The 15,368-nt window shown below is 43.9% G+C and overlaps 1 protein-coding gene across 2 annotated transcripts in view; it reads right to left on the bottom strand.

Annotated features, from left to right (window-relative positions):
- Window positions 1-15,368, bottom strand: part of FER (FER tyrosine kinase) — a 373,188-nt gene that overhangs the window by 146,238 nt on the left and 211,582 nt on the right. For both annotated transcript variants that reach the window (XM_090038358.1, XM_090038357.1), the window contains one exon: window positions 1,396-1,452. In XM_090038358.1, the coding sequence (XP_089894484.1) occupies window positions 1,396-1,452 (57 nt within the window). The remainder of the gene's footprint in view (window positions 1-1,395; window positions 1,453-15,368) is intronic.

Genomic DNA, 15,368 nt, shown 5'->3' with positions numbered 1-15,368 from the left:
TGATATTAGAAGCCACTGTATAAGTGCTCAGGTATTATTTTGAGTATTGTGAGATTATTGTATATTATTGTGAGGATATCTGGATATTAGTGTTTGCTTTGTAACACTGAGCAAGTCATTCAGGCTAGACACAGAAGTTATACATAAGCCAGTATAAGTAATCAGAAACCAGTTTAAACCCATAACTGACCAGAAATATAATGCACATAAACCTGTTTCAAAATGCCCAAACACAGTTTAAGATAAACCTGGATAGACGTAGTATTAGACTTTACTGATTTTGGTTAAACCAGTCCATGGAACTTCTATCCTAGATGCACTCCTGACTCAAGTTATGTCCCAGTCCCACAGCAACCTAGGAGACATTGGGACCTCCGGCCAACTCCCCTCACAGGGCAGGTGGCCTAGCCTCAGCTCTGCTGTCTGCTTCAGCTGAGCCTGGCCAGCCCCACCTCACAGCTGTCACAGAATTAAAGCAGCAATGTCTTTGCTCCCCAGCCTGGCCCTGCCTTCACCTGTCAGCCCTGCAGGGCAGGGAGAGAGGGGGACATGAGTGAATAAACCCCAAAACCCAGCTCCAATCTGAGAGGGTTGCCCCCCTCCCCCCACCTCCTGATAGGCTGGCATAAGTCACTGACCAGCTGGGGGTGGAAAGGGGGAAAGGACTTCCCTCTCCTGGCCAGACAGAGTCCAGCACCACCTCTGGGGGTTCACCTATCCAGCTCAGAATCCTCCCAGCTCTGATATTCCCCACTGTGGGGGGCATTTCCCTCCCCGCAAGAGCCAGGAGGAGTCACTGATGTGCAGCCGGTAGGGGGGACTGAAACCCTCTCCCATCCCAGCACAAGCCAGGTGTCTGGGACAGAAGCAATCTGCAGAGGGCAGGATCAGGCCATGCCAACCGGCACAAGCTCCCTGAGCCATCCAGCATGTCTTGACGGCTGCCGGGCTCTGATGGGACACACTGGGCAGCCTGAGGGGCTCGTGCCATGTGGCAGGGGTGGGATTTCTCCGCAGAGGGAAAGATCAGACCCTGCCACTCAGTGCAAGCCCCCCTGAGCCACCTGGTATGCCCTATCAGAGCCCAGCAGCAACTGGCAACATGAGCTAGACAGCCCCAGGGGCTTGTGCCAGACGGTGGGGTCCGATCCTTCTTTCTGTGGAGTTGGCCTGGCTGGGCAGGGAGGAACGAAATCCACCCAGGGCCCAGCTCCCCAACCTGGGAAGTTCCCAGCTTGGAGGATGAGACCGGGCCAGGGGGGTTCATTCATCCCCACCCATGTCAGTGACTCATGCCAGCCTAGCCATGCAGGGTGACTTCAGAATTTCTACATAGTCTGAACTCATATGCTCAGATTTCTTTCTTTTTTTTATTTAGCTCAGTTGATCACTTACTTTGCCAAGCAATTCTCCCAGTGTGACATCTTCATGATTGAGAACCCATTTCTTATCCTACAGCAAGAAAAAAAAGCTGCTTAGTTTATGCAAGAGTACATTTCCCATAAGACACATTTCAGCCAGTAGACATCGACCTAAAGGGATATTTCATTCAGACCTTTCAATCAACAACATGCTAAGTTATAACCTCAAAAGGCAGTAAAAGCAGTTTTAAGAAATACTGCTACACAGTAAGATACTGAAATCTGTAAATCTATATTATAACAAATTTATATTGGAAGATTAAGCCTTCTGCATAATACTATACCTATAAATAGAACACAGTGTACATTTTTTCATAAAGCTCAGGGCATAATTTCTGCTATTGCTCATTTCAAAAACGAGTTTAGTCAAAATCAGAAAAGAAAACTTCATTTTACAATACAAACCCTACTGCTAATTCTGACTGAATCCAATAAAATATTTTCCCCAGAACACTGGAATAAGAACCGTTTTTCTACAGATGATCTGCCCTTGTGTTAGCAGTTGTTAAACCTATTGTGTATAGTTTCATATCTTTCACAAATAATATCCTGTAGTATAATAAAACAAGAAACATCAATTATACTGTCAGAACAATACCGAAGACCAGTTAGGGAACCATTCTATTAAAGAACATCATGTGTATTAAATGTGTTCAGCAACTTTCTGGCTGCACTAGGACTTATTCTCTCTCTAATATAAATATATTTTGTTAAAAGATTTTAAGAACTGTGTTTAAGTCTAATGATACAAATAGGCACAAGCATTTTTTTCCTATTTAAACCTCTAGATTCTTTCAGCACTTGATATTCCAGGATTTCAAAAACACTATTGCCAATTATATATTAAATATTATTATATATTAAGATCATTATCTTACATAAATCTATAATTATTAAACAAAACAAAAACTAAAGCAATCTATTTTCATCCCTCTGTGAAAGAGTTTGTGACTTCTGTTTTACAAACATAATGGGCTGTGTCGAAGACCAACTTAAATTTTTGGATAGAGCACCCCCATCTTTATGTATGGTTACACACACACAACCCCACACACCGCTCATGATAATCTGTTACACAGAACACTAATTCATGAATGACTTTTGGTATTCTAGCTCATTAGACTACTTTGCAACATAAAATATGTGACCCTTTTAGTTAAAGGAGGAAAGATCCTACGTATTAAAGGAATCAGCACAAGTTCATGCTCAAGGATGGTTAATTGTAAGATATAACCATAGCTTTATTGACAACAATCGATCTTCTCTAAAGGCAGGTGAAATATTTTGTATTCCGCACTATCTGTTCCCTCACTCATCTATTTTCACCTGGAGCTGCTGTCACTAAGAACTGGCTGCTGTAAACAAATAGAAGCCTGAATAGGAGATAAGGGTACCCTATTCACTTTGGCTACAACCTTGGACAAGTGAAAAAAAATCTCTACCTACTTCTAACTGCCAGAAGCAAATGTATGCTGGTGCAGGTATTACTCTAAAGTCTTGGTGTTTATGAAAAAGAAAAGGCTCCTACAGAAAGTGTCTGATACAGAGATACAAAGGTGTAGTGTGACTGCTTTTACAAGCTATCCATTTTTTGTGGTGAACATGTTTTGTGCTATTATTATTCCAGAATCATGTATTACTTGTGATTCATACATTACCATGTGCTCATTTTTGCAGCACTCTTTAGAAAAACAGAAGTAAGATCAGTTTTTACCTGAATAAAGCTATTTTGGTAAAACTTTTCATATTAAAGTGAATTTTTGACAATACATATACAGCTACTTTGGCAAACAATAAGAAATGACATCCAAGTTTTGCATAAACATGCATTCCCTATTTCCTCTCCTTCACCTCAAGATTTTCATATTGCTAACTGCTAGAATACAGTGAACAGCAACTGGGATAAATAATCAAGTAATAAACAGGCAATGACAGTGAAAGGCAGTGAATGAGGAAATATCTCTGATTAGATAGTACAGCAGTTAAATACAGAAATTTCTTGAGAAGAGTAGTGTGCACACTTTAGACAAGTGACATGGAGAAATATCTAAACATACATACAATGTGCTTTTGCTGTTATAATCATAATTATTTAATTTAGGGGACAAAATAAAAAGCACGAATCTCAGAACACAAGACCTAAATTCTCTTATGGGGCTATGACCTACAGATGCCCTGCAAAGGCTTCCGGGGAGCTGGTGTAAGCATTGCCTCTATGCGAGCATTGCTGAATGTTGAACCCTGGTGCAGGTGTGGGAGAGAATAAATATTGCTTCCAACTATATTCTTATTCATATATAATGCCAATATAACAACAGCAATAATCATATACTGTCAAAAAATGTATTACTAATCCTCCAAATACCTTTCATGAAACATGAAAATCTGAGCACTTCTGTAGATTATCAAAATAACATAAACAGAAAATGAAAATACAAAAAGATGGGGGAAAGAGACAGACTGAGTTAACACTGTAATTAGGCCACTTTTCACTGTCAGGTTTCAGGCCAAACCATTTAATACAAGGACAGAAGCAGTGAAGAGGACTGTCAGGCAAGGGTCTTTGCATAGAAAAGATAATCCCTGAAGGACAGCTAATAAAATTAAAAACACCCAAGAAGGCTAAAACTGAATATTCATTCACTCTACCAATGCTTATTTTCTAAACCTACTTTATGATCTTTGAAATATAATTCACAAGCAGGTGCAAACTCTTACTATATGAGAAGCGTGTGTTCTCTTCTAGGTTGGCGGACCTCCTCCAGCGGGCTTTACACTAGGCTCGTCAGGGGAAGGGGAAGACGAGGGCGAAGGAAACATCAGACTGCCAGACCAAACAGCACCCACAACTACAGCCCAGCCCAGCCCAACAAGCAAAGCAATCAAACAGGTAAGAGAGAGGGGCCAGGGTAACGCTGGGACTAGGGGGTCAGTACACACACCCACAGGAGGCCTCAAATGCCTCTACACAAACGCTCGTAGTATGGGCAACAAGCAGGAGGAACTCATCCTCCTGCTGGCTGACACCAGCTCGGACATAGTGGGGATTACAGAAACGTGGTGGGACGAAACGCATGATTGGGCGGTCAATATCAAGGGCTATAGGCTGTACAGGAGGGACAGGATAGGAAAGAGAGGTGGGGGCATGGCGCTCTATATTAAGGAGGAATACACATCCTCGTTAATTAGCAAAGAGTCAGGGGAGGGGCACTCTGAAGTGCTTTGGGTTAGAGTACAAGGCAGTCGAGGGGAAAGGGACTTAACGGTGGGAGTCTACTACAGACCTCCCAACCAAGGGAGAAGAGCTTGACCAGGAATTCTTGGGTCAGCTCACAGAGGTAGTGAAGGCTAAGGATGTGGTAGTCATGGGGGACCTGAATTTCCCGGACATCTGCTGGGAAGAGCAGTCAGCCAGGTCTGAACGCTCATGTAGGTTCTTGGCCAGAGTGCAGGACCTCCATCTAACCCAGGAGGTGCACAGCCCCACCAGGGGGGACGCCTTGTTGGACCTAGTGCTGGCCATGGGTGATGGCCCCCTGGTGAGGGGGCTGTGGGTGCTCAACCACCTGGGCAGCAGCGATCATCTCCTGCTGGAATTCACCATCCAGCGCAAGGTGGCAAAGGCATGCAGTAAGGCAGTGGCCCTAGATTTTAGGAGGGCAGACTTCAACGAGCTAAGGAGGATAGTTGGAGAAGCGCTGAGGTCCCGGAGGGGAGGGGAGCCAAGTGTCCAAGGAGAGTGGTTGCTCCTTAAGGAGACGATCCTCCAAGCCCAAAGGAAGGTAATCCCAACGAGGATCAAAGGGAGCAGGAGAGCACACAAGCCTCCGTGGCTCACCAAAAGCATCCGGGAACGTCTCCTTGCTAAAAAGGAGGTTTATACCCAATGGAAAGAAGGGGTTATCACCAGGGAGGACTATTCTGTAGTTACTTGGGGATGTAGGGGGGTAGTTAGGAAGGCCAAGGTAGAGATGGAACTGGGGCTAGCTTCCCAGATCAAGGACAATAAAAAGTCCTTTTTTAAATATGTAGGGGGTAAAAAGAAGGTCCTGGGTAATGTGGGGCCCTTGCAGGACGCCATGGGAAACTTGGTCGTCACACCAGACGGCAAAGGTAATATGTTTAACGATTTCTTTGCCTTCGTCTTCCTAAGTAGGGACCAGAACAGCCACCTCCCTGCTGGGCCCCCCTCGGGAGGCACACCTGGGCCACGGGTTAGCGAGGATTTAGTTAGCGAGCTTCTGGAGGGGTTGGATGTATTTAAGTCAGCCGGCCCGGATGATCTGCACCCTAGAGTTCTAAAGGAACTGGCCGAGGTCATTGCAACTCCCCTGGCACAACTTTATGAGCACTCGTGGTGCTCTGGTGAGGTACCGGAGGATTGGAAGAGGGCCAACATGGTCCCCATCTTCAAAAAAGGCAGGAAGGAGGACCGGGAAACTATAGGCCGGTTAGTCTCACTTTGATCCTAGGCAAGCTGTTCGAAAAAATTATGCTGGCACACATCCAGGAGGGGCCAGCAGGGGACTACATGCTAGGGGCAACCAACATGGGTTCATCAGTGGCAGGTCCTGTCAGACCAACCTGGTGGCCTTTTACGATCAGATCACCAGATCATTAGACGCAGGGGTAGCAGTGGATATAATCTTCCTGGACTTCCGGAAGGCTTTTGACACTGTCTTTCACCCCGTTCTCATTAAGAAACTGGGGGGCTATGGTGTAGACACCCACACAGTCAAATGGGTCGCCAACTGGCTGGTGGTCCGCACCCAGAGGGTGGTAGTGGATGGGTCCTTCTCAACCTGGAAGGACGTGGGCAGTGGGGTTCCGCAGGGCTCGGTCCTTGGGCCCGCACTGTTCAACATCTTCATCAGCGATTTGGATGAGGGGGTAAAAAGCACCCTGTTCAAATCTGCTGATGACACTAAGATGTGGGGGGACGTGGGCACATTGGAAGGATGCAACAGGCTACAATCAGACCTAGACAGGTTACAAGGGTGGGTGGATGAGAACAGGATGGGTTTCAACACAGACAAGTGCAAGGCGATGCACCTCAGGAGGAACAACCGGCACCATACCTACAGGTTAGGGAACTCCCCTCTTGTCAGCACAGAGGCGGAAAGGGATCTGGGGGTCATCATTGACTCCAGGATGAACATGGGCCGGCAGTGTGGAGAGGCAGTAAGGAAGGCCAACCACACCTTGGCATGCATCCACAGATGCATCTCCAGCAGGTCCAAGGAGGTGATCCTCCCCCTCTATGCGGCACTGCTCAGGCCGCAGCTGGAGTATTGCGTCCACTTCTGGGCGCCACAGTTCAAGAGGGATGTCGACAGCATGGAGAGGGTCCAGAGGAGGGCCACTCGTATGATCAGGGGACAGCAGAACAGGCCCTATGAGGAGATGATACGGGACCTGAACCTGTTCAGCCTCCAAAAGAAGGCTGAGGGGGGATCTTGTGGCCTGTTATAAACTAGTCAGGGGGGATCAGCAGGCATTGGGGGAGTCGCTGTTTCCCCGAGCACCGCCAGGAGTGACCAGGAATAACCGTCACAAGCTGGCAGAGGGTAGGTTTAGGTTAGATATCAGGGGGCGCTACTTCACAGTCAGGGCGGCTAGGGTCTGGAACCAGCTTCCAAGAGAAGTGGTGCAGGCTTCTACCCTGGGGGTGTTTAAGAGGAGGTTAGATGAACATCTTGCTGGGGTCATTTGACCCCAGTATTCTTTCCTGCCATGGCAGGGGGTCGGACTAGATGATCTGCTCGGGTCCCTTCCGACCATAGAAACTATGAAACTATAAGTCCTACTCTTTTTGATAGTAGAAAACAAAATCACAAATGATGCGTTGGTAGTTCATGAGGGCTAGGGACAGAAGTTACACAGGAACTGGTATAAGTGATAAGAAGCTATTTTAAATCCATAACAGAACAGAAGTTCAGTGCACAAAAAGGCTGAAACTCATTTAAGATAAACCTGGTCAAAAGTAGTATCAGACTTAACTGATTTGGGAAAAACTGGTTTATGAAACTTCTGTCCCAGCATGTTTGTAGACCTGAGCTGAGCTGAGCTGTGCTGTCTACTCCAGAGAGCCAGGCTGGCCCCAGCCCTGTGCTCCCTAGCTGGAGCAGTAAGTGCTGGCTCACTGGCCGGCTCACTGCCCCACCAGGTAAACCCTGGCTGGAGTCTGGGGCCAGGAAGCAGGGGTTAAACTCACCTTCTCCTGAGTACAGAGCTGCCCTGCCCTGCTGGTTTAATGCTGGTTGTGACTGGACTATAAATCCCAGAGACACCAGGAAGAGGAAGTGACGAGCAACCCTGCACAGTCCTGCTGCTCTGATTCTGGACTGCAAATCCCAGAGACCTCAGGGGCAGCAAGAAGAGTAAGCAAATACACAGCCCGTGCTGCATTTATAGTTCCTCAGTTAATAGTTTTTCACAGAAAGAACTATTCTTGTTCACGCTTTTATGAATTCAATGCCACTACCTTCCCCACCCTCCACCTCCCTGTCCAGACAGAGCATGGACTAGGGCCTGGTCATCCCCACTCCACTCTAGCACTCTAACTGCAACAAGTATAGATCAATACTACTGCCTTCAAAACTAGTCATTATATAAGGTTTGTAAAAATATAAATATATGCAAGAGAAAAAACCATATGTATATTTCTCAGTTACAGTAATACTCTACTCAATATGCTCACTGCGCCTTCAGGTAAAGGAAATGGATGATTACTTTAGTTGAAATAAGAAACTCAGGAGTTTATGTTATGTTAGAAATACACAGGGAAATAGCTTTTAAAAATTAAACAATAAAGAAAACAGCACTAAAAAATTATCTCTGGATGAATCTACATGTATGCTTTATTGCATGGTAGTCTTAATTTACTGCACCATACAGCGTCACTATTTATATATGCATGGCAATTAAGCCAGTGTAGACTAATTTATTGTGCCATCAGATAGTCCTGTCAGATACAAGTTCTATCTGAGGGCATGTGTAGATGGTGATGGGGATGGCTGGGGCACAAGGGTGTTTCAGTGTGGGGGGCTAGCCAGCAGTGCGCCCATGTGCCGAACACCCTCATGCCCCAGCCAGCCATTCCACAGCACATGGAGTCCCATAAGAGCAAAGTCTCAGCCAGCCCCTCTGCAGCACATAAAGCCCCACAGCCTTGGGGCTACATATGCTATGGAATGGCTAGCTGGGGTATGAGGATGCTTCAATGCAGGGGCTGCCTGCCAGCTAACCCCATGCTGAAACACCCCTGTGGCCTAGCCAGCCCCTCTGCAGCACATGGAGTCCAATCACAGCAGCTCTGTGCTAGCAGGTTGATCCCCTGGGTCCCCTGCCAACCTAGGCTGATCCCACTGAGGCTCATGTGCTACACATGAATAAACTCCAGAGCTAATTAATCTGGAATATTTTGTTCCCAGGGATAAGTTCAAATGGTGCGCCCAGAAGCAAAAACTCCAGAGTATTAATTGCATGTATAGATACCCTCTGTTGAGTTTACCTTCAGTCATTGACATTTTGGGGGAAAATGTTGCTATTGTGGGAAAATAATAACTGAATTGAATGATTCTACCAGCTATCCCTGAACCTGTAATAAAATGTCAGTGGACATAGGCAGATTACTTTAAGTCTTTGTATCAGCTAAGAATCCATTCCCTCCCTACTCGACACTGCCTCCTTCCCCTCCATGCTCTGCAGCACATCCCCTCCCCTCCCATTCCCCCACTTCTCTGCCCACCACTTTCCCCCCTATCCTTGGTTAATCTGGGGGTGGAAAGGGCTCCAGAGCTGCTCCTGGACCACTACAGTTGGGATGCACAGGGAACCAGGCTCAGCCAAGGACATCAGCAGCAGCAGGAGGTGGGTTCCATTTCCCTGAGCCAGTTCCCAGGCTGACATCTGGGGGAGTCCAGCAGGGAGGAGAACCTGTTTGCTGTCACCCCTGTCACTGTCCTGGGTTGATCCTGGCTCCTGGTGCTGACAGCCAGAGCAGAGCAGAAGCAGCTCTGGAGCACTCTCTTCTCCCAACTGACCTGGAGGCAGCAGCAGGCAGAAAAAGGGTGGGGATGGGAAGGGAGGGCATGTGCTGCTGAGCACAGGAGGAAGCGGGTGCAGGGAATCCAGTAAGAATACCTAATTCACGGACTTAAAAAAAGTTGCTGGCTGGTGCTCCCATGGCATGGTCCAAAAGGAGAGGCATGACCATGCCAATGTATCCCTGTTGGTGAACTATTTCCCATTCTGGGGACAGTTGAGAAGTTCATTCAACTCCCTAAGGGAAAAAAGGGCTTGACCAGCTTTCTTATAAATAGATATAAGATCTATGGGGCCTATCCTTCACTTGACTGAGAAGACAACCAATGTTTATTGGCAGATAATGCAGTTCTTAGGTTTAACTAATAGAAATTTGTTCAGCAACTGAACAATTCAGGGAGCGTCACTGGGGGTTAGGTACCTACACAGGTGCTTAGGCACCATACGGAACTGGGCCAAAATGCAAAAGTTTATTTTTTTTGCACTAAAAATGAAATAACTATAATTATAAAAAAAACCTAAAATGGAATGTTCAAATGTATGAGCTGATCTAATACAAAAAATATTATTTTTCCTTCCAGAAATATGAAAGAATTTGATTTACTGTTATTCATGTATGCACACATGTGGGATAGGGCATGTTTCAGATATTTATCTGCTTCCTGGAAACCATGAAATGCTTATGAATCCTGTATATTTTTGTAATTTTAGAAGACCTGATTACTTCCTGGAAAGCTGTATTCATTACACTGACAGAGCTGTGCCCATGCATACAATTGTATTATGTTCATGTTGTGACTGACTGTAACCAGTGATACCAGTCCACTGCTTTCATGATCATGCATTTTTCTGAAACCTAGAGATCTTAACTATTTTATGGATTAGTTTAGAGGCAAAGATTTCTTAGGGCGATATCTTTTATTGGACCAACTGTATAGTTGGGATAGAATTAGACTAGCTTTCAAAGTCAAAAAATTCTTAGGCACTTACAAATTGGTATGTTCTCAAACAGTTTTGTTTGCTACAAAATAACCTAATTTTCATCCAGGATTGTGCCCTGATTCCAGATAAACAACAAGTGCTTGCTTAATATTTGTTCAAAACTATAGCAAAGTAAAATAATTTTGCTAAAACTTTAACATCTTTAGAACTCAAATATTAGGATTAGTTAAAATATTACAGGATTTTCAATCTTCGAAGTCAATCCTAGATGATGATTATTTTTATGAAAAGAATGACCTTTACAAGGATACTCCATCCCTCATAGTTCAAATACATTGTTCTAATCAAATGTATTTCATGCAGACCAATTATATAACCTACTACTACACTATAAAGTAATTGATTTCCTGTTATTTCAATTACTTTATGGAGAAATCTGTTCTCTGTGCAACACCAGCCTCTGTAGAAGGCATGGGTTCTTTGCCCAAGTCCTGAAGAAAAACAGCTGTTTAGATTTTTTTTAAGTATGAATTTCCATTATGTTCTAAATAAAACACAGAAGTCTCATTGAAGATAGAACACTCAAAACTAGCTTTTTTAGGAACATGTTACAGATTTATTGAGACAAAACTTGAGAATGCTCTTGCAATTTCCATTAAATCCTATAATTCAGGGGTTGGCAACCTACAACCCCTAGGCTGGATCCACCCTGAGAAGAGGTATGATCTGGCCTATTGAAGTGTGAACTGGCATAGGGGATTGGTTTCACAGAGAGGTGCTGTGCCTCCAGAGCTCCCCTTCACTACAAAGCCTGTTACTCCGCAGCATCTGACCGTAACCTGTTGCAAAGGGGCTGGGAATCTAGCAGCCAGCTGCTCAGGAGGGGAAGGATGGAAACATCTAGCCTGCAGTAACAACTGGGGAATAAGCTTTGACCCTGACACATTTTGTAACAGCAACTATCATCTTCATCACTGGTATTATTACTTATAAAAATAAAAAAATATATAATTTATAACAATATAACATATAACATTAATATTTTGCATAGAGTATAATGATGATAACAGTAACAACAACAATACTACTACTAATAATGATAATCATGTTTTTCATATAGAGGGTGCTCAGTAACATCTATGATTTGGACCTTAATTCACACTGAAAAGAGCAATGTAGCCCACTTGTTACGAATACAAGGTGAATGGCCTCTTTCAAATTGGCATAGGTTTTAATCTTTTTTTTCTACATAAAACTCCTATGGCAGTATGGTTACGTCATTAATTCTGGACTCCCACAAGGCCCATTCACATAACATTTCACAGCTGTCAATAATACTTGAACCTAATTAATTTGAAAGTTTAAAAGTGATAATTGCTGCTCCTATAAAGGGGAAAATTCTTCACTTATGAGAATGACACAGGTAAACAGGGGATAGGTTCTCTTGGAGTCAAGATGATGAAAAAATGTTCTAGCCATCTTAGCTGAATCTTGGATAACTACTGCTACATCAGCGAGATGGGGAGCTAGACCCCAAAACTTCCAGAAATAAAAAAGCTGTAGATCACTTCCAGTGAAGATACCCTACAAATTACTTATTCTATATGTTTTTCCCTCTCTTCAGATGCCGGGGCTGAAATACTGGCTGACTATCACCCAGACAATCTGAGTCTGAGTGCTCTCTCACTTCCTTCCATTGACATGTAGCCAGAGTTCTATTGTCAAGTACAAGAGGCCTGATTCTAGCTATATTTTATCCCTTTTCTGGCAGGTTGCTCATCGGAGTGGGGGTTGAAATCAATAGTAGACTCCAGCAATCTCCTGGATAACCATTAAAACTAGAAAGAATGCAGGCTGTATATGCTGTGATGGACAGGAAGGAAAAGAAGGAGAGGGGGCAGGGAGAAAACAGAGGCCTCCTTACTTTCTCCATTCCTGTCACCTAGACACAAAAGTACTGAGTTGGCAGAAGCCTTCTCTACAAATTGTCATTTGTCCCTCAACCCACAGCCTCTCATTCTTCCTACTATATTGTTCCAATAATAAGGCAGTCCTTCATTTAAACTGATCCCATATTTTCAGAGTCAATTTTGGGAAACACAGCTTTCCCCCTGAATATAAGTTAATAACTACAGGAAAGATCCTGAAAATGGAATACCGCTCATAGGAAATGCCAAAGGAAAATCCACCATGGAAAAAGACCTAAAGGGCTAAATGCATTAAAAATTCTAAAATTAATAAACATTATCTGTACCAAAGGTTAAGGTTACTCAACTTGCCACATGGCTTTCAACTCAAAATTCCACATCAATACATATCATGACAAATATATTTAGTTAAAATCTAATCCCCCTCACAGATTTAAACAGACACATCCTTACGAAAAGTGCAAATTCAAATTCGCAGTACATAAAAAACGAAAACCGTGGATCCAAATAAACCTAGGTTTAGAAATTTGAAATTCAAATGTTCTTAGTATCTGAGGGGTATGGGAAAAGAGAAAGCAGTTGTGTGTCCACCACTGCTATGTTCAAGTGTCAGTTCAGATTTGGCCTCTCCCAAAACATGCGAGGAAAGCACATGCAGCTAATTTGGGTTTTTTGGAAGAATGTAATACATTGATACCTTTTACATATTTTAAATTAAACGTATTTTAGTTCAGGGCTGGAATTTTCAGGCTCACTGGTCTTTTCCAAATAATATACTCACTCCACTGTAAAACAAAAACCAACAAAACAAGAAAAAAAATCCCATAATAATCAAAACCTGTTTTAAATAATTTAAATGTGAACATTTCTGGAGTATATTTGCTTCTTCATGGTTTCCTTCTGTTCATTGCCTGGACTGTTTCCTGGTTTTGTGGCTCCAGTGTTGACCTGCAATATGGACTACCTCAGAGCTGAGGACTCAAGTCTTCCCAGTTCCATGCTCAGTGCCATGCTCCTGAAGCACAGCGCTAGGTGTAGAAGCCTCAACTTGTCACAAGGCTCTCAGGGCTTCTAGGCTACTACCTTCATGATAGAGGGTTAATGAATCCCTTCTCACACTGGAGAAGTAGACCCAGGAGATCACAGGAATTGTAGGGTGGTCCCCATCTGAGTCAAAGTGACTTTGACCTTTCCCCTTGTGCTGAACTTGCCGCTCCACTGCTATCATACCAGCACAGACGACCTTATGCAGTACTCTGAAGGGCCAGCCAGTGTTGGGTCATCTGCAAAGCTGCCCTTAAGAATGCTGTACAAAGCTTGTTCACTCCAGTAAGGTGGTGGTGAGACAGACCCTGTACAACAGCTTAAGAGCAGCAGACCAGATGAACCTACGTGAATTAGTTCTGAAGACCTCAATCATTGAGCTCCAGCATGCTGAGGATACTGTAGTCTGGGGCTCATTCAGAAGCAGATCTTGCTGCAATTGTTGACATTTTTACTGAGGCATACAAGAAAATGGGACTGATGTTTATCTTTCAGAACACTAAGGTCCTTCATCAACAAGCTCTTAATGAACAGTCCCCACACCTCTGGTAATTGAGATTCACAATGAGACTCTGGAGAACACTGAGTATTTCCCATACCTCGGAAGCCATATCTCGCAGAAAGCTAACATTGATGAAGAAATCCAACATCGCCTCAGAAGTGCAAGTGAAGCCTTCAGATGCCTCAGAAAATGGATGTTCGAAGATTGCAACACCAGATACAAAACAAACTCATGATTTATCAAGCAGTTGTGATCCCCATCTTACAGTCAAGTGTGTGCAGAGAAAGGACTTCAAGGATGTCCTTGAGGTGAACTTGAAAAAAATGCAACATTGACATCAGCTTGTGGGAAACTATTGCCCAGGACCATCCCAAATGTTGAAAGGACCTCAATACTTTGAAACCTTACAATGACAACAGGAGACGGAAAAGTGGGAGTGGCAGAAACAGCATGTTGCAGACTGAATAAAGAATCTGGAGCCACCCACCCACGTGTCCAAATTGCAACAGAATCTGTCAGTTCTGGATCGGCCTTGTCAGTTGAATTCGAACCCATAGATAAGACAAGCGTGGAATGCAATAATTCTTGACTGAGGGACTGCCAAAGAAGAGTCCTCAAGAGGGCTCTGTATAGTGATATCATATTAACCCTAATAAAGGCTGACTGTGATTTTTATACTATTTTTTGAAGGGAAAAAAGGGCTAAATGTTCAGAACAATATGGCATCACTCCCTTTCATTCAGGGTGTCAGCCTTATTGAGCTTATTTGATGGGAAAAGCAAAACTAAGATGGAGAGGTGGGGTGTCAGAAAAATGTTAATTGCTACCATCAATTAATTCATTTAGACAAAAGAAGAGGTTGTATCTGTTGGCTCTACTAATCAGAAGTCCTACAGTTCCCTCTTTTATTTTTCTTATTTTCAGGGAATTCATTAGGGTTTTAGGTCTTTAAGACCTAAAACATATCTAGAAATTTTGAAAATGATCAGATGTAGTGTTCAAAAGTTACATATTAAATACAGATAATAGGGGAATGCCACTAAGTTGACTGTAGGGTTTTGCTTTGCTCAGTCAGCAAATCTAAACCAGAAAAGGAAGACAGGCTAGCTTCTTCATTGTGAGGAACATTTTAAAATTGATTTCGTAAACTATGGGCAGATCCAGGATTTTGTGAAAGGGGTGCGGGAGCATTGACCAGTGCTTCAAGAGTGGCTGCACATCTGGTTCCATCTCCCTTCAGAATGGGCTGATCATGCTCTGGGACATTTTTAAGTCTCTGTATCAGCCACAGCCAGTAGCAGCAGCAATGGATGGGTTCCCTCTACATGAGTCTGCTTTCAGGCTGGCAGAAAACACCTGTGGGGGATTGGGTAGGGGGGAAAACTCATCCACTGCCACCACTGCTGCTGTCTCAGACTGAACTCAACTCCTACATGGCTTGGCTGAAGCAGAGGAAGAGAGGCTCTAGAACCATAGGATTCCATG

The sequence above is a fragment of the Crocodylus siamensis genome, chromosome 3, assembly GCF_052110815.1.
Source record: "Crocodylus siamensis isolate JL-2025a chromosome 3, ASM5211081v1, whole genome shotgun sequence".
Taxonomy (NCBI): Eukaryota; Metazoa; Chordata; order Crocodylia; family Crocodylidae; genus Crocodylus; species Crocodylus siamensis.
This window is presented reverse-complemented; position numbering and strand designations above follow the sequence as displayed.